Genomic DNA, 22718 nt, shown 5'->3' with positions numbered 1-22718 from the left:
ACTGCTTCACCGGGCTCTGCTTCTGCTACAGTCCTCATGGTACCACCAGCTCCCACTGAACTGTCCTCTGTGAGTATGAGTTCTCCTTCCTTGCTCCGTTTGCTGATCCGGCTTTGCTAGCTTGTGTCCTCCAAACACAAAGAGACTACGAACCAGGTTGTTGTTCTGAACTGCATTCACCTGTTTACCAAGCGTGGCAAAGGTTACTTTTCACTGACTTCCTGTGTGCTGTCTTTGGGTCTGAAACACCCAAATCAGGAAATGAAATCTCGATTCAAAGAAATATGTACACAAGGGAAGTAAAAATTAATTTATACAAGTCCATAATGTAAGATACAAACAGTAGTTATGAGCCAAAACTAAATATTAACATGAAGAGAATGGAAAAATATTATAAAACTTAAATTTCACAGGCCAGTAATTCTGTAGGTATACAATCTAATGTTGTCACACTGCAATAACCAATTAAAGCATGAAGCTCATTACTTCAGTCTTTAAGACCCCCCCTCCCACTATGCCAACGACTGTTATGTGACTTCGTCGATGTTGTAATTTATCATTTTGGTGTACAGATCATTCCAATGACTGTGCAATGTTAAGGAGTCATTCAAAGTGATGAATCCACAAAGAGGTGTCACCAACTTTGCATTTCCCCTCATCCTGAAGGGTGCTTCAGCCACTTTAAACACATTGTTTTGGTTTTCCAGCCAGCAAGCACTTCTCTCAACAACCTATTTGTAGGCAGCTGTTTTCAGCAAAAGAACTCTAATAAACCCTTTGAACTACCTGCCCAGCATAACACAACAGCCATGTAGTTCATGTAGGAGTTGGTGGTGAACAAAACCGAGCTAGACAGAGAGCAAATATTGGACTATGACTGTGTATGGATGTTGCTCTGTGTCCATGGGATGTGTAAAAGGGCATGTGTTGCTAACATGTTCACCTTAACAAATTCATACTGTAACAATGTTGTGTTTTCAACTTGTTCCACTCCCCCTAAGTGGCCAAAAAATAAATTTAATGTGGCTTTCAGGTTAGGCAGGGGTCATGATTTAAGGTTGAAGAAAGCAAACATTGAATTTTGGTTGAGCAAAGGATGCAAACTGTCATCTCTGGGACTGCAGTCATATGCTTTATACACTCAACATAAGATGCTAATCCCATTTTACTGAAAGAGGACAGTCATTATTTGCACAACCACAAAAGGCTGTGTTGTAAGTTGTAGCGTTCATAAAAAAATATATCTATAATACTACTTCTACAACTGATGCATGATATACGATGGACATCTGATTGTTGTAAAGCAGTGAGTATTGATTTTTAAGGCGCTGAGACAAAGTCAACGTAACCATTCATATCAAATGCTCACAAAGTCCATTATAGATGAATGAATAATACATAAATAATACATTTTATTACATTATTTCATGAAATGCACAATAACATGAAATAATGTAATGTAATCCATGTTACAATTCAATTGAGCCCAGAATAAAAGAATACAGCACAATACTGTAGGTCATGATATGCAAGCCATATGCAAAACTATATAAGGGTTGATTTTATCTTTAAAGGATATTTTGAGATATAGTTTGCTTCCTTCAGTCCCTTTTTAGAAGATGGTGTCCTCCTCCCCTATCCCATGCCAAGGGGTAAGTCTAACCAAGTACGGTCTGGGATTATAAACAGGCTGCTCAGGTTTAACCTCCAAAGTAGACGAATCCAGGGAGCTCAGGGATCCTGTGGGAGACCCTGACCCTTCAAAGGCATAGATTCTTAGGCAGTCGAATGGGGCAACGTAAGGATCCTGATCAACCTCTGCCAGCCTGTCCAGGATAAACTGCCTGAAGACCTCATCGTCCGGCCCGATGAGGTGGGACTCTCGCAGGGACATCCGTATGCTCGCCCTGACGTCCTCCCTCCGCAGCCTCCTCTCCCTCCTCCTGGGGTGGGGGCGAAGCGGCACGACGGGCTGGCAGAAGTCTAGGTCCGCTCCTCCGACCCCTGGCTCTCCGTAATACAGCACCTTCTGCGACACCGTCTCAGGAAGCTCCAGCTCCTTCACCTCTAGTCCCTCCTGCTGCTTCCGCCTATGTCTTCTCAACATCAGCATTAGAACTGACAGCACTGCAGACACAACACAGTAGGAGATCATTACAGTTAAACACCAGGGCATGGGCTTGGTGTAAAAAAAGCATCCCAGGTGCCTGATGGAGCGTGCACATAGAATATACAAGTGCACTGAATACAATAGCAGCCAGATTTGTTTTTCTTTAAGTTATGGATGAAAAATCTAAATGACGACAATTAAGACATACATTTTTATTTCAGCTCTCGCATAAAAAATCTTATTTGCTCCATGTGGCACAGAATGCTGAAAGAGTGTTTGTTTTTCTTCTGTATTTTCACAGGGCATTGTGCTCATCTGACAGAATGTTAGCATAGCAGGTATTGTCATTAATCTTTCATGTGATGGGCACAGGGAGGACACAAAGCAGCCGAGGTCATAATAAAGCTCTTCACTATGCAAACCCATCAATGTCCCTGGATGGCATTGCTACTGATGTATTGCAACCAATATGCTCATTACCTGACATCATTGCTCTGCAAGCTTTCAGCATTTTAAAAGTGTGTGTTAAAGGCACACTGGTGAGTTTTAAAAACAGGGATTCAAATGAAAGTGCAAATTTGTTAATGAAAAACCCTGCTGTTTAACACATGTTCATATACTTGCCAAAATGATGATGATGGTGGAGCTGCTGTAGCTCAACAGATCTGCTGAAAAGGAATGACTTTTTTTACAACAAAATATCAGTGAAATCAGCGTCAGTGTTTCATATGTCCTGTGATTACCAATTTCCTAAAGGACTTTAATGACTTTTTGGGAGTTTGATCCTTGGTCACCTTAATATCCACTGACTATGAGCTCAGTGTTGTTAAGCATTATACAAAGTAGGCCAGTGTTTTCTGTCTTCTGGAAATCTCAATCTACATCATATTAGTCATTAGATTCTATTCATGCTATACATACATTTAGATTAAATGTATTGACATGAAGTATATCAACAGGATATAAACGATACATACACTGCACAGCTGGTGTGTTATGAAGAAAAAAATAGTTACATGATTAAATGTGCTACAAAAAGTTAAATAAAATGGACTACAGAAAGATGAATAGAAGAGTGATTGGATGTATTTCTTTTTAAACCATGTTTGTGCTTATTTAAGAAAACAATATTAATTGATGTATTCAGCTATATCTTTGGCTCTTCTGATAACATTTTACGACATGTTGTCAGTTTCCTTATTTGGACATCTTTCATTTATATGAACTAATCTTCCTTCCTTAGTTTTTCATTTTCTCAGTCTGAAGACAGACCCAGAGATTATGATGCCAGATGACTAATACTTCCAAAAGACCAAGCTCCAAAAAAAAAAATAAATAAAAAAAAGACAGCATTGATACTCTGGAGTGAGAGGATGTGAATACAAGGTGAGACCACACTTGTTTACCTGTGAGTGTGACCAGGCAAACCAAAAGCCCTAACAAGGTTTGCAGGCTGACCCCCATAGACATGGCGAGGGCCTCCACTCCTCCTGTAGGACAATGGCCGGCAGGATGGCAGCTGCACACTCTAATGGTCAAAGTGCTGGTGCTGGAGAGAGCTGGAGAGCCACTGTCTGTCACCACTACAGGCAGGAAATACTGGTTTCGATCCTTGCGGGTGAAAGTACTCCTGCGTGCAACGATGCCGGCTGTATTGTCTAGAAATAAAGTCAAGAGAGAACGGCACTTCACTACTCTTCAAAAAATCATGAGTACTGCTTCCACTGTTGGAATATGATATTTTGGAGGAATTCAGTGCTGAATAACAAGAGAACCGACACACTTAATGTGATTTAAAATGCAATCTATGCTTTGTAAAAGGCCTGAGCACCTTGTCAAGTCTAATTTTCATTGTGTACAAAAGTAAATTTGAGAAAGCTGTTTCAGTTTTGGGTTCACTTGTAAGACTTCATCAAGGCACTTAACAATACTTTTTTTGGGATTAAAATATGCCTTGTGGCATTTTATTAAATGTGTCCCTTCTTGATTAATTATTCATTTCCTGGTTGCTGACTGGACTGCGCTGTGGCTAAGCACCCATAAGCTGCACCTGCATACATTTCTTTCTAACCTATTTGACACATTCAAACATCCCTCTTTCGTTTGTTTGATATAAACTGCCTATTTTTTTATTATAGACTTGGGAAAAGGTTGATTGCCCCTTGACTACAAGGCAAACACACTTTCACTTTACTTTCTTGAGAGGCTGTCAGCCACAAAAACAATAACCAGATGAAATAGTTCATTCAAAAAAAAAAAACACTTACGGATACATAGTGTTAATTTAAATTCAAATTCTTGTTATAAAGAGTATCCTTTTATTCTGCCTTTGCCTCACAGTTAGACAGGTCGCCACCATGTTCTGGTTTTACTTTAAGTTTGGCTTCATCTGGTTTCTCATATTAATTTTTACCCTACAACTTGAAGTTTCTTTTTTTTTTTCTTTGCTTTTTCTGATCAACTTGTCCAAATTCTCAACTAGCACTGAGCTCTACTACATTGTTTAAATGAGAATGCATTGTCCCTTTTAAAATGACTGACATTTTTAGAAAATACACTAACTCCCTTTTCTTGAAGAGAGCTAGATGAGAAGATCAATATCACTCGTATCGCTGCAGCCACCATTCTGTTGGCTTAACTTAGCACAAAGAGTGGAAGCGTTCAAACTAAAGGTAGAAACACCGTGAGGTCCAAAAAAATCTGTGTGCAGCACCTCTAAAGCTGACTAATTAACACATTTTATCTTGTTTGTATCCAGGTCTCAGACGTGTAAAAACACTGAAGTTGTGAAAGTGTCACCAAGAGGATGCTAAGCCACCAGTGGAGACTCCATATTCTCCGCTAAATTTTGTGATTTTTAATCTTAAATTTTTGTAAAGATTTAACAACCGAGATAGAATATGTTAATGAGTTAGCTTTGTTGCTGCTGTTAGGTGGATTTTGTCACCACTGGACAGAGAATAGCATGGTGTTGTGATTACACCAGTAAAATTATTCAACAGAAGAATCATCTGTGCTTAAATATTTAACTGAATAACCTTGATTATCTCTGATAGTGAAGTTTGGATTGATGTGCTTCTCAGGGACCATAGAGAAGTAGAAGTGGTGTCCCTCCACGGGGTCGTCTGGATCAACAGCACTGAGTAGCTGAATGAGCTGACGGGACACAAAGAGACATTACTGGGGGGAAATATGAGCAACACAATTGTCACATACACACAACATGTTTTTCTAAGAAGTCTATCAAATCACATGCAGCCTTGGCATTCCATTTCTCAGAAATATGACTCTCAGAATCTCATACAGCAATGTTATGAATGTAATGTGGTAAAGTGCTCTACAATAGTCATATTATTCCTTATGAATTCTTCAGTGTTTAAAAAGGATGTGCAGAATCTTAGAATTGTCCACATTCATGGAAATTCACACTGCCACATTGTTATGTAGTAAATCATGAACATCAGTGCATCATAATATACATACTTCTCCCGCCTGTGTTCCCTCACAGATATATGGCTGGTAATCTCTTGCAAGCCTTGGCACATTGTCGTTTATGTCCAGCACTTTGATGAACACCACCACAGAGGAGGATAAATGGTTCTGTGCTGCAGTAGTGAAGATAGACATTTGCTGGAGTCCACTGGGTGCATGTATCATAAATGCTTTGAAAAAGCTCTGTCAAAATAATACTTAAGACTGATAAATGTTTCTTCTTAAAAATGTGACTGGAGCAAAAAAAAAAAAAAAAAAGGGCATCGAGGTTTCACCACTTTTCTCCAAACCAATAACCCGAACAGCAAAAAACAGTCAAAAAGTTGATTCTTCTATGGAAATTTTAAGGTTTACATCCCAACATTTTTTAAACTTTTTCTATTTTACTAGACGTAACCCCACACCCCTTTCAAATGAATTCAAGACTTGCAACCACTTTCAACCACTACCATTTCTTAACGTTAGCTATTTCAGTGTATTGTTCAGGTGTTACAGCTGACTGAATATATGGATAGATTTTTTTAATCAACTTGTAGCTTCCATTTTTCCAGATTAATTCATTTGATAAACAATCTTTCCACATAACCTCTGGCAACTTTCCAGTTGGGAATCGCTGCTCTAGGCCAAGAATTAGTATCGACACATTGCTGTGAATATATTCTGTGCAGGTTTCATGACAGACTATAGGTAAATGTGCCATAAGTTGGTCAGATCAACTAAATACAGATGCACAAGGCATGAAATTCTTCTTACTTGTTTCCTTGGCTTCAACAGTCACATTATGCCAGTTTGAAGTTTCTCGGTCCAAAGCTTTAGCAACAGTTATAGTTCCATTGTTTGGGTCTATTTTTAAAGCTTTTGTGGCATCACTCCTTTTGTCAATTGAATATCTGGAAGAAAAATCATAGAGACACACACTTAGCAGGCAAGGTTGCTTTCTGGGCAAACAAAACACTGCGATACCACAGGGAGATTAATTAGGCAAACTGCTCAATTTTTTAATCTGTTGACAGATATCCAACAAAGAGAGTACACACACTGCGACAACAACAATGCAAAAACAAAGCACCTCACACAGATGGCATAGGCACAATTTTGTGTATTTTTTTCCCGATATCTTAATTGAATATTCAAGGGCGGATATTTCTTTTCACTGTTAGGGATGACAATAAGCATGAAAATGTTGGTTTGTTATTTTGAAAGGGGACAACAAAAAATGCTTAGTATGAGTCAGCACAATTCAGTGGTAAAAAAAAATCAAACTTCTGATGATTGTCCTGCACTCATGTAGATCCACCTCTGCTCTCCCAAACCTGTCCCAAACAACTTTTGAATAAGTGTGGGATTCAGCCTTCATCATGTGAGACCACAACAGGAGGCATCTGGCTATTTTCAGCAGCCAAGCTGAGTGAAAACTGCCCTGGCAATTTATTCAAGCCACAGTAGTCTTGCTGTCTGTCCTCACCACCACATGTTTGTCTTCAAACAGTCGAGCAAAGTGTTTCAGGGCTTTCAGCACCATGGACAGCACCAGGAGAAAAAAAAAAATGAAATAAATAAAGCAGCAGCCGTGGCTGAGCCCTGGACAGACCCGGCCCAATTTAAGCCATATGAGTATTATTCTAATCTGATCAAAGACTTTTTGAGGAAATATCATTTAAAAACAGTGAGGCAGGGAACCTTGTATAGAGAAACTTTGTTCAGAGTTTACAGGTGCTACAGCTCTGGTGACATGCTACACATCTCTGTGTCTTGCTTTCTGATAGTGTGTGACAAGTTGCAGCTTCAATTTTTTCAGTGTAAAAATAACTTATGTAAAAAAACAAACATATTTGACATCCACAGATAGAAAGCAGAATTCCTTATGAATGAAATATTTGCTTGTTATTGCACAGGTCTTTCAAACCACCATACATTTAACACTCATTAATATAAGTGATCATAACACCATGGTGAATTAGTGTAACCAGGACTGAAAACACACCAAGTAATGAATCATTCCTGTGAGCCACTTTGCTGATAACAACATGGAAATTAAGCCAATTTGACCAAAGCAAACTTAATCATATTTAGTAGAACTGTGAAAACCCCTAAAATGTCAGCCTGAATCTATTAATCAATGAGACACTGTCACCAAAGGGACAATAATAGAAGCTAGACTGAGGATGATATGCAGCACCTGCCACTCTTAAGCTCTGTTGAGATGGACTACAGGCACCAGTACTGCTGCTGTCTCCTCTGCAACGTGCCCCACTTGCAAATGACTGCAAATCTCAATTCCATATGCCACCTCGTATGGTGCTTTATTACATTCCCACGTCCTAGCCACGTTGCTTTGTGATAATACCACGGCAATAGATAGAAAAGCCTGTGAGGTATAAAAAAAAAATCGCCATGATTTATTCAGCAGGGCTCATTTCCTACTAAAGTAATATGAGATAAATATGACCATGTACAGGGATACCAGAGATCAAGGGTAAAAATGGATGCACCGAGTCAGTAACACTATTTGAAATGGAATGATTTTTCACCCCGTGGAGGAAGCTGTCTAGGGCAGGCTGTCTAGGGACGTTACGCCCCCACCAGCCTGGGTATCTACCTCATCATTATCATACTGGCAGTTGGGTGGCAGATGCCATTCTTCTTGGTTTCGACGGTTCACATTACCTGATTGGATTGTTGACTGTGTCGGTGTCTCTGGCACTAACACTGCCAACCACAGTTCCCACAGCTGCATTTTCAGGAATCTTCCACTCATAGAGTGGTGAGAGAAAGACAGGCGGCTCATCCACATCCTCCACAACAATCTTAAGAGTTGTCCTGTCACTGAACTCCTCCAAAGGCAGAAAACGAGTGTCCACATGATCATTGACTGCCTCTGCAGCCATGACAAAACGTCTTTTAGTTTCATAGTCCAAAGGCTGCGAAGGAAAGAAACACCTTTTTATAATTCATATTAATACAGTGGCTGTTATTGGAAGAGAGCGCTTGTTCATCATCATTAAGCAAGCTTTAAGAGTAACAGCTTTTCAAATATGTTTTGCCAACTTGCGCTGAAGATAGATAATTATTCTGGTGAGAGCGTCGCACGACTTAGAGAGGATGGTAAAATTGTTCAGTCAATGTCAATAAGCTACCAACTGTGAGCATGCACTTAAATAATGCTGTGTTTTCGATTAACATTATGATGCTCGTAATAAGAAAGCAGCATGTAAACCATTACTGCATTCTCAGAATCATTTGGAGTCAATAATGTTTACAGAATCTAAATTGAAATCTCCTGTGCTACAACAGAGAAGCATGCTGTATGGTGGAAGAAATGAAAAAGTATGAATCACAAGTCCAAACAGAAAACAAGGGTTATCTAACATTCAGCATCACTCTATATTTCAGTATTCTTAACTAACAGAAATCCTATTTAGGACCCTCTCACTACTTGAACATGCAGAGGTCAGACCGAGCCAATCACAGGGCCTCTAACACACATGGCCAAATCAAAACTCATTAAATTCCAGTCAATATATAAGTTTTTGATGTCTGAACAAACATTATTTTAAATTCCTGGTAACTGTGTTTCTGAATGGAAGCAGCTAATTGACCTCAATGTATAGCAGAGGAATGGGGGCTTATTCTTACACTCGTTTGCTAAACTTTTTGAATCCTGTCATTACCGTGACTTTCCAAACTTAAGCAAGTCACAGTCCCCTGGCGTCATAAAATCACGACTGGTTTTACAGTTTGTCTTTATTTCTTCATTTATTACAGATTACACAGACTAAATATAGCGGTGGATAGAAGCAGGCTAGCTGTTTCCCCATTCAAAGTCTTTGTGCTAAGCTAACTGGCTGCTGACTGTAGTTTTATATTATTGGATAAATATGAGAGTAGAATCAATCACAACAACACCATTATTTTAACAATTTGCCAGTGTGTAGACAAGTGGCTGCCAACTGAGTTGGAAAATTAGCCGTCTCCAGCTGTGGAGGACACAACATAGAGTTTACTGGAAAGCCCAGTGTCTCCTGAGAGGAATACAGGTACTTATCACTCTCTTTTAATGAGTCAGTTGGATAAAAACGGGCAAACTTTGGTGCCGATGTGCAATTACCTAAAGTAATTTACACCCTTTGTTTGCGCGTTGTAGCCTAGCCTAGTCGTTTATTGTACATATGGGCCCAGAATACGCCCCTGTATGCCCGTGACCTGGAAAGGAGCTGATATTAGTGTTTCCACCAGGTGTGTGACTGTGTGTAATTACTGGGTCCCTGTGCCAGGCTGTTTCACTGTTGCGCCTGGTAGGCTCATAAATTTTTAAACCTTTTATCGAATTTTTTTGTTGCCTGTGTATCTGTGTGGTTTAACGTTGATGCTGCTGTGGTCTGCCAGCTGTCTGTGTGAGAGCATGCTTGCATGGCAATTGGCAAGTTCCAGGATATGATGCTATGTCCTCTATCAGGCGTAACATATGTATATATATATATATATATATATATATATATATATACTTTTTTGTTTGCAATGTAATGTTATGTAATATTGCAATATTAATTAATTTTGAAATACCGGTGACTTAACAAGGATGTTGATAATAAAACCACATTTATATTTGATATAAAAATATTTACAAAAGTCACATATTAGACACAGAGATCTGTACTGTATGTAATCACCTTGGCTAGCAGAATGACTCCCTCCTGTGTCACTGGGTCTGTTTTGATGATAAAAGTGGAGCTTTCCTCCAGGTCATCCTCCAGACTGTAGGTCATTCTGGCATTGATGCCAATGTCTCCATCCCGTGCCATAATCCTGCCCACTGTGGTGCCCACGGCTGCATTTTCAGGGACGGCAAAGGCATACAGGTCTGGAGAAACAAGAGTATTTTAAAAAAGATTCATGTTGACACCACTAATCTAAGAAGTTGAACTTTGGAATAGTAAATCAAAAGGAATATCAAATCTGGATGATCCTTAATTGGTACTTTTTGCAGCCTACAACTCGCATGTAGAGAAAAACAAGTAAAAAGTTTCTTGACTAAAACATCGCCTTCAGACCTGACAGTAAGTTGCTAATAGCTAGTCAAGAGAGTCTGGTAGTGTGTAAAGTGATAAGATGGGAGAACATTGTGGTGGAGGGTCAATTTGTGTGAGTCACAGATAAATTGTGGCAACTCCACATAATCCCAGCCTAACTCTAATAAGAAGATGAGAAAATGTGATTGTGTCTTTGAGGGACTCTATTTGGATGGCTGCCACAACTGGGAGGAACAGCGACCAGCTGCTCCTGGAAAAAAAAAAAAAAAAAAAAAACCTTGCTGATAATAATTTGTAATTATGTGACAAAACAGGGGGCACAGTTCAAAGTGAAGTGTGGCCATACAATATTTATAAGGCCTCTTGACTGAACATACAGCAGAGTCCATGTGGTACAGTGGCACAAGCGATGAGTGTGAACGAGACATTATTAGTTAAAAGTATCATCCTTGCTGTCCCATTTCTACAGAATTGATTTCCTCCCAAGGCATTCATTTAGAGAGGTTTATTGCCAAGAAGCCTAGGTTTGTTTCCAAAGGTCATGACAAATGTCCTTTCATGTGTGAATGATTAAATTCATCCAGTGGGTGACACGTACGTGTGCACACGCAGATGAACAGAACCCTCTCATCTCCTTTCCCATCTCTTTCACTCTCTCCATCTCCATCTCTCTCTCGTCTCTCTGTCTCCTTTTAATTTCGCCTGCTGTTCAAATAAAAAGATGCGTACAGCCAAATGCAGCGCTGGCAGCAACAAACCTCCCACCCGTCCCAGAAAAGTGTGATCAAATAAATACCTCTTAGGTATAATATTAAACATGTCCTCACAGTCTGCAACGCCTTGTACTCTTCCATTGATTCCCTGAGCGTGTATGGCCTGCTGTTTGCATCACTATGAGTCATGCTGTGTAAGTGACTCACGGTGCTGGAATGTGGGTCCGTTGTCATTGACATCAGTCAGGCTGACGGTGACGGTGGTGGAGGAGGAGTAACCGCCGCTGAGGCCAAGCATATCTTTCACCTGCACTACCACCAAGTACTGATCCCTGGCCTCACGGTCCATGTTAGTCCAAGATGTTACAATAATCCCTGTAGGTGGAGGAGACAGACAGAGAGGATCTATGCAAGAAGCATGATGAGATCATTAAGACGGCATCAAGTGTACATGTGGGTGGTGATTTGTTTTGTTTTTTTCAAATGTAAGTAAACAACCCTTGCCTCAGGTAGTACAGGAGAGTGCTCTGGAGTATGTGCAGTAAAGCTGCACTACAATAAACTTCAAGTCTGAGAATTTTATCAATACACAAAGAGATAGCAAGAGTGCTTTCAGGTGACTGTCTCTGTCTGGTCAAAGTTGATGCTGTGGGCAACAGTAAGCTGAAAAACAATTTGAATCAAGACAATAAGATTGACCTGGAAAACATATATGCTCTTCTTGGAAGTCTTCATTTGAACCACTGATCCTGTGATCAGGTGACGCACGCTTTTCAGCAACAATATCCTGTCTAATTATGGCATTGTGAACACATCCAACCTGTGCTTTAACAATGCCACAAAGATGCTGTTTTTCTCAAGGAGGAGGCAGATGCTTTTCTTATTTTTTTCCCCCCAGAAAACAACAAAACCAGCAATTTGTTAGACTGTCTTTCAAAACGTTAATGGCTGTCAGTCTCAAGTCCATTCACTCCAACTGGAGTAAGTACATTTGTTGGGGGCTATTTTCAGTCATGGATTAATACACATTTGGTGTAATCATTACTTTACATCATTTGGACTGTGAAGGTGGAATTGGCTCAAAATACACTGCACATACTTTTTGCAACATGTAACTGCTGTGCAAGAGTGTTGTGTTTTACAATAGAGCTTTGTGCCACAGAGTAACAACATGGCTACACAGACTTGCTCGAAGGATCAATTTCTTGCTGGTTTTGTTTTATTTCACTAGAATTGTAGAGACTATCTTTGGACTCATCCTAATAGTTTAACTGAAGCCATGAGCAAAAGTACAACTTAGTGGTTTAAAGTCAACTGCTGCCCACTCCTCAGTGAAAACTAACAATTGGTTCCCGAAAAACTTAGAGTTGCCCTTTTACATGTTGCATTCATTTGCATTTGAACATTTATTTGACGTCAATAATGCCCTCCCCCAACGCTTCACTGTTCGGGTCAACAATGTGTGTGGGTAGTGCTGTTACTGACCTCTGTAGTGTACGAGTAAATAGTGTAAATGTACGCGTCTTGGCATCAGTTGACCCAGATTCTGGGTCTCACTCTTTTCCCAATAGTCAATAGTTCTTTTAAGAGATAAGGTGCCATGGGAATTTATACAATTCTCACAGTGATAATAGTGTCTGACTTGTGAAAAGTGGCGAGGACCAGAGGGACAGAGCCCAAAAACAAGTTTTCTGTCTCAACCGCCTGAAACTAGAAACATTTCTGCCCTCCTGTATTTTTTGTTATGAAGTCATACATTATTTCTGCACAGCCAAAGCTCTAATGTGCCTCCCTAAAAACTATGTTTGTTTAGACATTTGTGCAGCCTCCATTGATTATGACTGAAGGACAGTTCAAATGAAGAGCCTCTGTGTCAGTTAGTGGTACCCGTCTTTGGCTCCACAGAGAAGTAGGGCTCCCCCTGCAGGATGGAGTAGATGAGCTTTGCGTTGTTTCCAGACGTAGGATCATCAGCATCTGTGGCTGTCACCTGGGCCACTGTGGTCCCTGTAGGGGGGAAGGGGGGGTGGGCGGATCACACAGTCAGAGTTAGCTCAGGCAGCAGTTCCAGTCGACGGGGAAATAAAGTGATTATGCCACAGTCCCGCAGGGTCTGTCTGTCTGGCTCAAGGGGGGAGCAGTGGAAATGGAAGAGCGGTGGGGGTGGGGTTGAGGTATGGTTTAGAGGAGGGATGTTGACAAAGGGGGGCGATGGCTGGGGTGGGGGTGGGGTGCAGAGTTGGCCTTTCACAACTCTGTAAGGCTGGGCAGGTGTGTGTGACAACATCGTCAGCCCTATAGCGACATCTCCCTCACTACGCACCTGCCCCTCGTTTTCTCTCCTTCGCACTGATTCAGTTTCGCCTCTATCCTTCACACTTACTAGCCTTTTCTTCGCTGACCATATCCTTCTCCTCACCTTGCTTTCTACAGTATCTTTCTCTCCCCTCTTGTCTATCTCATTCTTTTTCTCCCAGAGAGCACTCTGTCTTTCTCATAGTCAGGGATTTACAGCAGCATTTCTTATTTTCAGACGCCCGCACTCCAACCTTCCCCCCTCACTTTCTCTTTCAGAGTCAAATGCATTATGATTTATTACGAGTGAGATTTTATGCTCCAAAAGCAGATTACATATAAATTGAAATGGTAATGTTTGTGGTATGAAAGGGCAGTGGTTATAATAGTATTATTTAAGAAATTTAAGGCAACCAAGGTATGAATTCAGAATCCAATACCTTTGACTTCCTGAATGGGGACAGATGACAGACATTCATATAACCTTCAGTTCATTGTCTTCAGTCAAGATTTAAGTTAAGATCATTCATTTGAAGATACAAACTTATAAACAATAAAGTCAACAATTTCATCTTCATTCAAGTTTCATATGAAAAATGTCTTAAATTCATTCTCTGCCTTTTTCACCCCCACCACAACACTTATTGTTTAAAATTAAATAAAAGAATAACTTAAACAAGACTAAGCCATGATACATAACATCTTTCAGACATAGCTGTGTTTTGAGCTAAATGTTAATATCACGCAAGCTTAATTACTCACAGTGTCAAAGTTATGGTTTGAAATCTTCAAGTATTCAGGTTCTCGCAAAGAGTTAGACGAGCAGATCAACACCACTCTCACATCAGTACAGTACGTATGTAGCTACAGCTGGTGGCCAGTTAGCATAGCTTAGCATACAAACTGGAAACAGAGGGAAACAGCTAGCCTGGCTCTGTTCAGAGGTAACAAAATCCACCTACCAGCACCTCTAAAAATCAATAATTAACACATCCTAGCTTGGTTGTTTTAATCCATGAGAACGAAAATGTAAAAATGAATTTCTTGGTTGTGAGTAGCACACATAACATTTCATTGAGATTTACTGCTTTGAGGTTGTGGCAGGAATCTCAGAGGCAAGTATCTCAAAACCTGATTAGATGGAATCAAACTATCTGCATGGCTTAATACTGTTCAGCTTAAGATAAATGACAAAATGTGTTTTTTTTAAGAGGGGGTGTATGGCCAATCAAATTTCATTTCTGCACTCTGCATGCCAGTACTTTTAACTCTTACTGTTAAAGGGGCCCCTTGTAGTTCTTTAACATACCGATTGGACACATTTCAGGGATGCTGGACACATATGGTTCGTTCTGGAACTGGGGGACATTGTCATTGATATCCTGCACCTTGATGATGAACTCTGACTCAGGTTCTTCTGGTTCATTAGTCCTCCTGTTGATAGCCTGGGCTTGAAGGACGTAGAAGGCCTTTTCCTCACGGTCGACTTTTTTCAGTGTCCTGATCTCACCAGAATACTCATCTATCTCAAAGACATCTCCAGCGCCTTCTCCTGATAATATGTACTTGATCGAAAACTCGCCTCGGTCAGAGTCAGATTTGAGCTACAAAAAAAGAATGGGGTATATGAAAGCTTGGTTTTCAAAGCATTTTTTTCAGAGATAACCAGAAAACATGCATTTTCAAAGAGCTGCACCATATCAAGGACATGGAGGACATTCAATCTGAAACAGTACCTGGCCAATAACACGAGGAGTAGGATCTTCCTCGAGGACAAACAGCTGTTCCCAGATCCAGCCTCTCTTCAGGCGACGGTGCAGATGAGTGGACCCCTGGGCCAATTGTTGGGCTTCCAGACCCTGAGTACCTCTCATATCACTCAGCACCCCGCCAGGAATCATAGAAAAGACCGTCACCATGGCCAAAACGCTCGGCATGCTCATTTTTACTGTCCATCCGTGCATTTCCTCTGCACTTCCCATGGTTATTGGACAGGAGATGGAGGTATCACTGGTCCAGTGCTACCAATTCTTCATTCAACTGCACAGTAATTCATGATCCCGGCAGTGCTGTATCCCATCTTGTTATGATGTGGTTAGTATGCATGCTCATGTCTCTGAAATAAAAGTTAACAATTTAATTAATGGCTGCAGTGAGAAATTTCCAACAGGGCACAGAGATTAAAAAATGAGAAAATTGAAATCTGTTGCAGTGAAAAAAAAATCTAATATTTAATCTATTTTAAAAGTATTTCTTTTAATTATAAAGCTACATTTAAAGCCTGTGTACGTCCAACTGAAATTAAAGTGGATTTTAAGTGTTTGAAAGGCAAGTCTAACCTGAAGAGTTTGCGTGCTGTAGACAAAACGGGCTACTGTGTAATTACCAACTAGGCATACTTGTACCTCGGGAGTTTTTCTGAAGTTACTTGGGTGTATAGGTAAAGACTGTAGAGTAGTTGAACTCATTGGAAATCCTAGATATTGCAATTAGTATACATAAGTAAAATGAAATACAAAAATCCAACATCTGTTTGTAACACTGAACGTACAGAAGCAGCCACCTAGAATGGCAGCTACCAACCAAACGCCTCTTGGAAAAGAATACCGGCCCAGCCGCTGGGTGTTCACCAGGTCATCCAAATACCCAGCAGGGGCCTGGTGAGGACATGGATGAATAAAAAATCAAAAAAAAACTATTGCTGGTTAACTTTCGAAACCATTAATCCATTTTGTAATGATTAATTGGCCGAGATGGTTGATATTAGCTGAACATAATAGATAAATAGCTAAAATAGTTCATGTTAGCTAAAAGTAATGGATCCATTACGTAATAGATATATTGTTGAAATGGTTGATGTTATCTCGTTGTACTGGATAAATGGTTGCAGCCTCATCCACACCAAGTGGTAATAGTGCACATGTAAACTTTACCAAATGTGTGAAAACATTATTGTAGGCTAACAGTATCCCTACTATGTAATATGGGAATATAGAAAATCCTTGTTAAAATCAATTCAACATGATGTGTGGTGTTAATGAAATGGTAGTTGAGTTCAGCTGGCAGGAATGACAGAAAAGATTGCCAACCACTATTCTATATGGGCTGTATGATGGCATGATCCTTTTTGTCTAGCAGAGGAGTTATGGTAAATCCATTGCACAACAACAACCCAGATTTATAACAAAAGCCAGAACAGAATTCTCTTGTGAAAGACAGACCCTTTGTCCAAGTCCCTCCTTTTTTTTTGTCTTGCATCCTGCAGTCCTGCAAGGGTGGCTGAAAACAGCCCTGTGCTTTGAATTCAGACAAGGCCCTGTATTGTGTTTCATGGGGAGGGCAGGGCCTGAACATCATTCCTTAAGCATGACACTGCACTCTGCAGCTGACTAATGAAGACTTCTAATTAGATCAATGTCTCCCCAGACATGGAAAACAGAGACACACATGCCTCTGACAAACTATGAGTCGAATCGATGCACCAATTATACTGTGCGCTAAGATCAGGGTCAAGAGTGTGAGGACAATGAAAGTCAGGCAAGACAGCAAATTAGTTAGGACAACACAAAACAATATCTTGACCTGACAACTCTGGCAAAGTTAACCGACTTTAACTTCAACAAATGAATCACTTTCATTTCCATACATGCTGTAATTGTGGCGTTATTTTCATTTTCTTTCAACTAGCAACAATAATCATCCACTGGCAACTTTGTGCAAACATGTCACTGTCGAAGAGACCAGAATATCATGTTACCATGGGTGACCACTGGTGTTCAGGCTTGTTTGACTTAGCACCCTCTTCTTGCCTCTTAGTCAGAGAGAAATTCCTCTTGTGAAATGAGTATATGTTTTAAAATGTCTTTTGTCTCTGCAGCAAAGGTGTGATTATCTCGAAACTGTATGATATCTCCTGTCAATTTAGACTCCAGTATTAAAGTTGTTTACTCTGAAAAGCAACACAAATTATTTGTCTAGACATGAAACCCTGAATCCAACTTTACTGCTCTCCAGTCGAGCAGCAAACCATACATCAGCACTCAGTGGGATCAGCTGTTATTAAGAGCCTGAAGTCATAACAGCCATAATTCTAAACCATTTTAATAGAGTTTTTTGACACTGTAGTATCAGCACATAACACATACACTCCCTCAATGTGGATGCTTTAATCCAAAGTGCTGCACAGGAACACTAGTCCATGCATTTTTAGCATGGGTGGTCTCACTGGAAGTTTAAAATATATGTAGTATACTGCAGGAAGTTATTTCAGCGGTTAGAGTAGTTGCAGTATTAATGCTTTAACAGTTCATAATGTTCATGTTTAATCTTGTAAAAGTAAATTAGCCGTCAAGACTTATTTGTAATGAGCTGGTAAAATCAATTACTGATGCTGGCTTTCATTTCAGAAATTCAATTTCGATACAGGACGTGAATGAAAGTATGTGTTTGTGCTTATGTATGTCTTTACGGGCCGTATTCATATCTCCGAGCATTGCGGAGTGACATTCCAATTAGTGGCCAGTGAATCGTGAGCTGTTATGGTCTTTCATAGGGCTGCCAGGCACGCGCCCAAACTGAACGCCTTGAGCCAAAACTAGACAACAGCCCTCAATGATGTTACTCCGAGCAACTGCTCAGCTGCCAACATGCCAAGGAGTCTGCTTAAAAATCTTCCTGGGGGTATCAGCCTCCACTGATGTGGCTGGAATAGTGCACAGGTCAACAGATGTTTAGGTGCCAATTTAACAAGATGGGCCTTTCTAGGAATAAGTGATGAAACTCTGGGAAAATAATAGGTATGCCAAAAAACTTCCTGCTCCAGGTCTGTAAATAGCAAAGGCATTAGGGTGCAAGTAAAACTCATGTCCATGTGTGACAGGTGACTTGATCATGCTCGATAATCATGATGACCCTGCCAGAGTTTGATTTTAAAAGAATCAAATGCAGCGATAGATCTGCTCCATAGAGGTCTTTCAGAATCCAAATCCAGTGATCATTTACAGGTAGATTTTGGGAAGAATCAAGAGGAACTAAACATATAATTAAAGAGACACTGTTGAACTCTATGGTCAATTTTCCCCTTTGAAAAGAAATCCTCATTTCCACATGACATGCAGAGTGCCCTGTGGTTGACAGCCATTCATTACCTCTAATAGGCCTCCCTCCCATTTCCAGCAGGCTTCCTGTAGCCTGTATGTACAGTACGCTACTCCACCGCATGACAGAATGACAATGAGCTGCAGTCTCACAATGTTAAGCACTAGATGCGCTGAGACCGTCACATTATTTTCCTATATGGTGATGTGTTCTAGCTAATAAAATGTTGCTCTGTAGTCGAGATGGTTCCAGGATGATGCTAAAATGTGTCTAATGTGCCAACGCAAATGTCGAAATGCAGCAATAAAGAAAAAGCAGCTTCTACTTGACATTGTGGATGACACAATCGATATCAATATGTGCTGCTGACGCTAACTGCTACGTGATGCTATATTTAGAAGAGTCTTATATTATTTTACCAGTGCCCGTGCTCCCTGAGCTGAACTTTATGCACATATTAATTATTGTTTCTTCAGGCGTCAATCTTCTGACTTGGTCTTATGAATGATTGAAAAAAGTCTAAATATAGACTCAGACCTCCATAGCTTTTTGCAGTCTGGAAAAAAAATCCATCTGCTAAGCCTTGCTTCTTTAAGATCACCCTTCCAAGACAAAATGTCCTTAATTGGTCATTTGGGAGCCTATCATGGGACTTGTTGTTTACTGTTCAGCTCTGTAAAACAATACCACTGACATGTGGTTTATGTTTTCTAAATCAGGACCTCAAATGAGTCCAGAGACTGAAAACAACAAGGGGATGTCAAGCCATCATGTACCTGCAAATAAGTAATTTGTTTGATTTTATTATGTGCACAAGTGGAAATCATTGCTGTTTAGCAAAGTGTCACGAATTTATCAGCCATGGGACCACAGCCTATTATTTATCTTCTTTCTTTTCATTAAAAACAGCTATCTGATGCTGCCAAAGTTATTACTAAAGAATACAAAGGAGATGAGTGGGTTTACCCTACATCCAATTATCTATAAAGACTTAATTATGTCATAAAAAACTAAGTTTGTGACAAAGCTTCAAAAAATATCAGACATGGACAACATTCTGAGAGCAGACAACCATCTTAGTTCACATATTTTATAGGAAGAACCAAACTCAAGGTGCTCACTATGCTTTAGAGTTTACTTCCCCAGTCTTTTCTGTCATATCGTCTATGAGCCTATGGCTGGGAGGCCAGTTTCCAGACATTTCATTGTTCTGCCAAGGTTTTTTCCGCATATGATGTACTAAGGACGTTCTGCAATTACAGAGGAGGTATTTGTGTCTCACTGTTTATTGCCCTTGAATAAGTGGACCAAAATGATGGACAGATGAGTAATTTCACAGAGAGCATGCCTGAAATCACCTACCTAAGAAAGCTCATGGAAACTCTACAGTAATAATTTAATAATGTCATATTGTGAATGATCTCTGACAGAATTTTTCACACTCCATTTTCAAAGCTGGAATGCACTGAAAGCTTGTTTTTTTGCCACATACTATAGGTCACTACACAGAGGTCAGTCAGTCTGCGTACTTTTAATTTATTCAAATTCTTATTCAAATCAACTTTAAGGTTATTTCTTCAGCAATTCTAACATTGGTAGATGTTTCAGAAGGTACAACACTACTAAAAATCCAGCAAATATCTTAAAAGTTACAAAAAATTTACTGATTTCTTGCTGTGATAAATCCAAAGACCCTCTTGACTCATTTTAAATTGATGGCATTCAGTTATTATGAATTTCAGCCTTTCTGCTGTCTCTTTCATGTTGAAAACCTTTTTAATCTTGGTTTTCCTCTATACATCCCTTCCTGGATAATACATAAAATTACATCTAATTGTATGGTACAAAGGATAATCTCCTCTCAGATGTATAGCATCCACCAACACACCCACCTGTTTGTGTGATGCTGCCGTTCCCCAGGCCACTTGTCACCAACTGTCGTCAAGAGAGATCATCGCGGGGTGTAGAGAAACACAATCTGCTTGACTAAATACCCTGGTACTGGAAAGCAATTCACTCTCCACAATAGCAGAAGCAGAATGCGCGTGGTTCTCACAATGCGTAATCCCCTCCGCTGACGACCTCCCCTTTTCTGCCCTTTTAAAACTTCCCGGAGAAGAACAAACACTGGTTCTATTGTCTGGGTCTCACATCTGAATACTGCAGAACACTCAGGGCCTTCATCGCCATGCAAATAGTCACAGCCTAGACTTACAAATGGATTTCTATCTTTTCACCCTCTCTGAATTTTTCTCCCCATTTTTGCGAACAATCCAGTGCTTATTAGAGTCGAGCTGGAGCATGGAGGGGATGGTAATTCATCCACTGTCCAACCACTATGTCTGCTAGTGATAGGAAGGCAACAGTCTGTTTTTTGACATTCAAGTCGAAGGAGCACGTTGTTCCTGCATGCCTCGTCCTGGTACGGTCACATTTAAAAGTTGACCTGTCGTGACACCCAGTATGCAACATCATGAGAGACGTTGTTTTTCCTCCACATCCTCCCGGTTGTTTACGTGAACTTGTCATCAGAGCTATAGTGGTAAATAAGGGCTGGTTCAACTCTACCTTACCTCAGCTTCCTTTATTAAAGGTGTTTTGAATGCAGCAGAACAACAACTGGCACATTGATTTGTTTAAACTTAAAGCCAAATCATATATAAAGTGAACAGTTGAATACAGATTTAAGAAAAATTGTGTTCTTCACCTGATTACAGCTGAAACTACCTGACAGATTTCCTGCTGTCTTTGCATTACCGACATAAAGAAACCTGTGACCCTTTAAGAAAACAATCCTTTTTATACAGGTGTTGAGCAGTGTCAGTCCCAGCATTAGAGGACCTGTCAGGTGTTTATCAGATCTTGTTAGATAAATCCTTTGTTGCGATTCTTATCTTTGTACTTCCAGTGTGCAGTTGGTGGGGCAACCTTATAGTCTCAATCACTGAAACTATAATTTTGGAATTGATTGGTACTTACTTCGTAGTCTTTTATATGACAAGTTATTATCTAGTGGTTTAGATATGTCCATCCTGTGTTGACATTAGGATTTGATGTTTCAGAGGAGCACAGAACAAACAATGTTACCTCACCAGAAACTGCGAGAGGGTCCCCTGCTTCAGATTTCTAGTGTTTGCTCAAACGCCCACTGAGTAAACACTGTTTCAGAATAACATGCATTCGCCCTCTACTCTGGCCATGCTGGTAATTGTGGTCATTCCAATTACCACAAGTTGAAAGTTTGTCATTCTTGAGTCATTTTTGATTTGACGACCAAATAACCTTTTGGATAAAATACCCAAAGAGCCTTCATTACATGCTTCTCGTAAACATGCTAACCTCCGAGGGCTAATTACAAACCTGAACAATGCTAATAGATTCAACAATTAAAATGCTCTGAGAGGGGCAAGCTAGCATTGTTGGGTGTAAATGTCTCCAAAGTGGCGTCCCTCACAGCTTTGTGACAGAGTGGAATTTGTTATTTCCGAAGTTGAGATTAGTTCTCCCTGTGAACTCCGCTGCTCCCATTCTGATTCCATATCAAACACAGAAATGTCAGGACCTGCTCAGTGACATTTAAAACCCCCATTGTAGACCTTGTCTAATTGAGCCTCCCTCATTATAATGATAGAGTGTGGACCAACCACTGCAAAAGAACATCAGAGATGAAAGCTATGGTTTGGAGCCAGCAAGAATTATTTACATTCTTCTCTCTGACCGAGCAGTGGATCCGACTATCTCTCAGTCTCCTGTGACATTTTAGGGCTGTCAAATAATGGGCACAGAGTAATGGTCAGCATATTTACAACAAGATAAAGGTGAGTCTGGTCAAATCAGGATGTCATGTTGTATAAATAATGTAAGCTGTAATGGTGATATACTGCCTGTATTATATCCTGTATTATTCACTATCAGTGGAGACATCATCCTTTTGACAGGAGGCACAAATAGAAGATAATGTGGCTCTGACATTAAACTAAT

The 22718-nt window shown here is 40.1% G+C and overlaps 1 protein-coding gene across 3 annotated transcripts; it reads right to left on the bottom strand.

Moving 5' to 3' along the window:
* Positions 1-1331: 1331 nt before the first annotated feature.
* Positions 1332-20720, bottom strand: cdh19 (cadherin 19, type 2). Of its 3 annotated transcripts, none has more exons than XM_070852724.1 (13): positions 20630-20720; positions 15377-15756; positions 14950-15244; positions 13233-13352; positions 11553-11720; positions 10273-10463; positions 8270-8523; positions 6356-6492; positions 5594-5715; positions 5149-5266; positions 3517-3768; positions 2735-2778; positions 2034-2127 (listed from the first exon to the last, which is right to left on the bottom strand). In XM_070852724.1, exons 2-13 carry the CDS (start codon positions 15620-15622, stop codon positions 2113-2115), a joined length of 1962 nt encoding a protein of 653 aa, XP_070708825.1. In that variant the 5' UTR covers positions 15623-15756; positions 20630-20720; the 3' UTR covers positions 2034-2112. The 3 variants fall into 3 exon arrangements, with proteins under 3 accessions (XP_070708824.1, XP_070708825.1, XP_070708826.1); XM_070852725.1 differs by having other exon boundaries at positions 2735-2775; XM_070852723.1 differs by lacking the exon at positions 2735-2778 and having other exon boundaries at positions 1332-2127.
* Between the last annotated feature and the right edge of the window lie 1998 nt (positions 20721-22718).

This window comes from Pempheris klunzingeri, chromosome 21 (genome assembly GCF_042242105.1).
Source record: "Pempheris klunzingeri isolate RE-2024b chromosome 21, fPemKlu1.hap1, whole genome shotgun sequence".
In the NCBI taxonomy this organism is placed as follows: domain Eukaryota; kingdom Metazoa; phylum Chordata; class Actinopteri; order Acropomatiformes; family Pempheridae; genus Pempheris; species Pempheris klunzingeri.
The sequence above is the reverse complement of the archived record's forward strand: the minus strand, read 5'-3'. Positions and strand labels throughout refer to the sequence as shown.

Excerpts from the sequence above, each read along its gene's own strand:
- cdh19 (XM_070852723.1), bottom strand. The coding sequence starts at position 15,622 with ATGGGAAGTGCAGAGGAAATGCACGGATGGACAGTAAAAATGAGCATG. Across the intron at positions 13,353-14,949 it reads CCCTGAAATGTGTCCAATCG|GGACCACAGTGGCCCAGGTG; the intron begins GTATGTTAAAGA and ends TCCCCCCTACAG. Across the intron at positions 5,267-5,593 it reads AGGGAACACAGGCGGGAGAA|CTCATTCAGCTACTCAGTGC; the intron begins GTATGTATATTA and ends GTGTCCCGTCAG.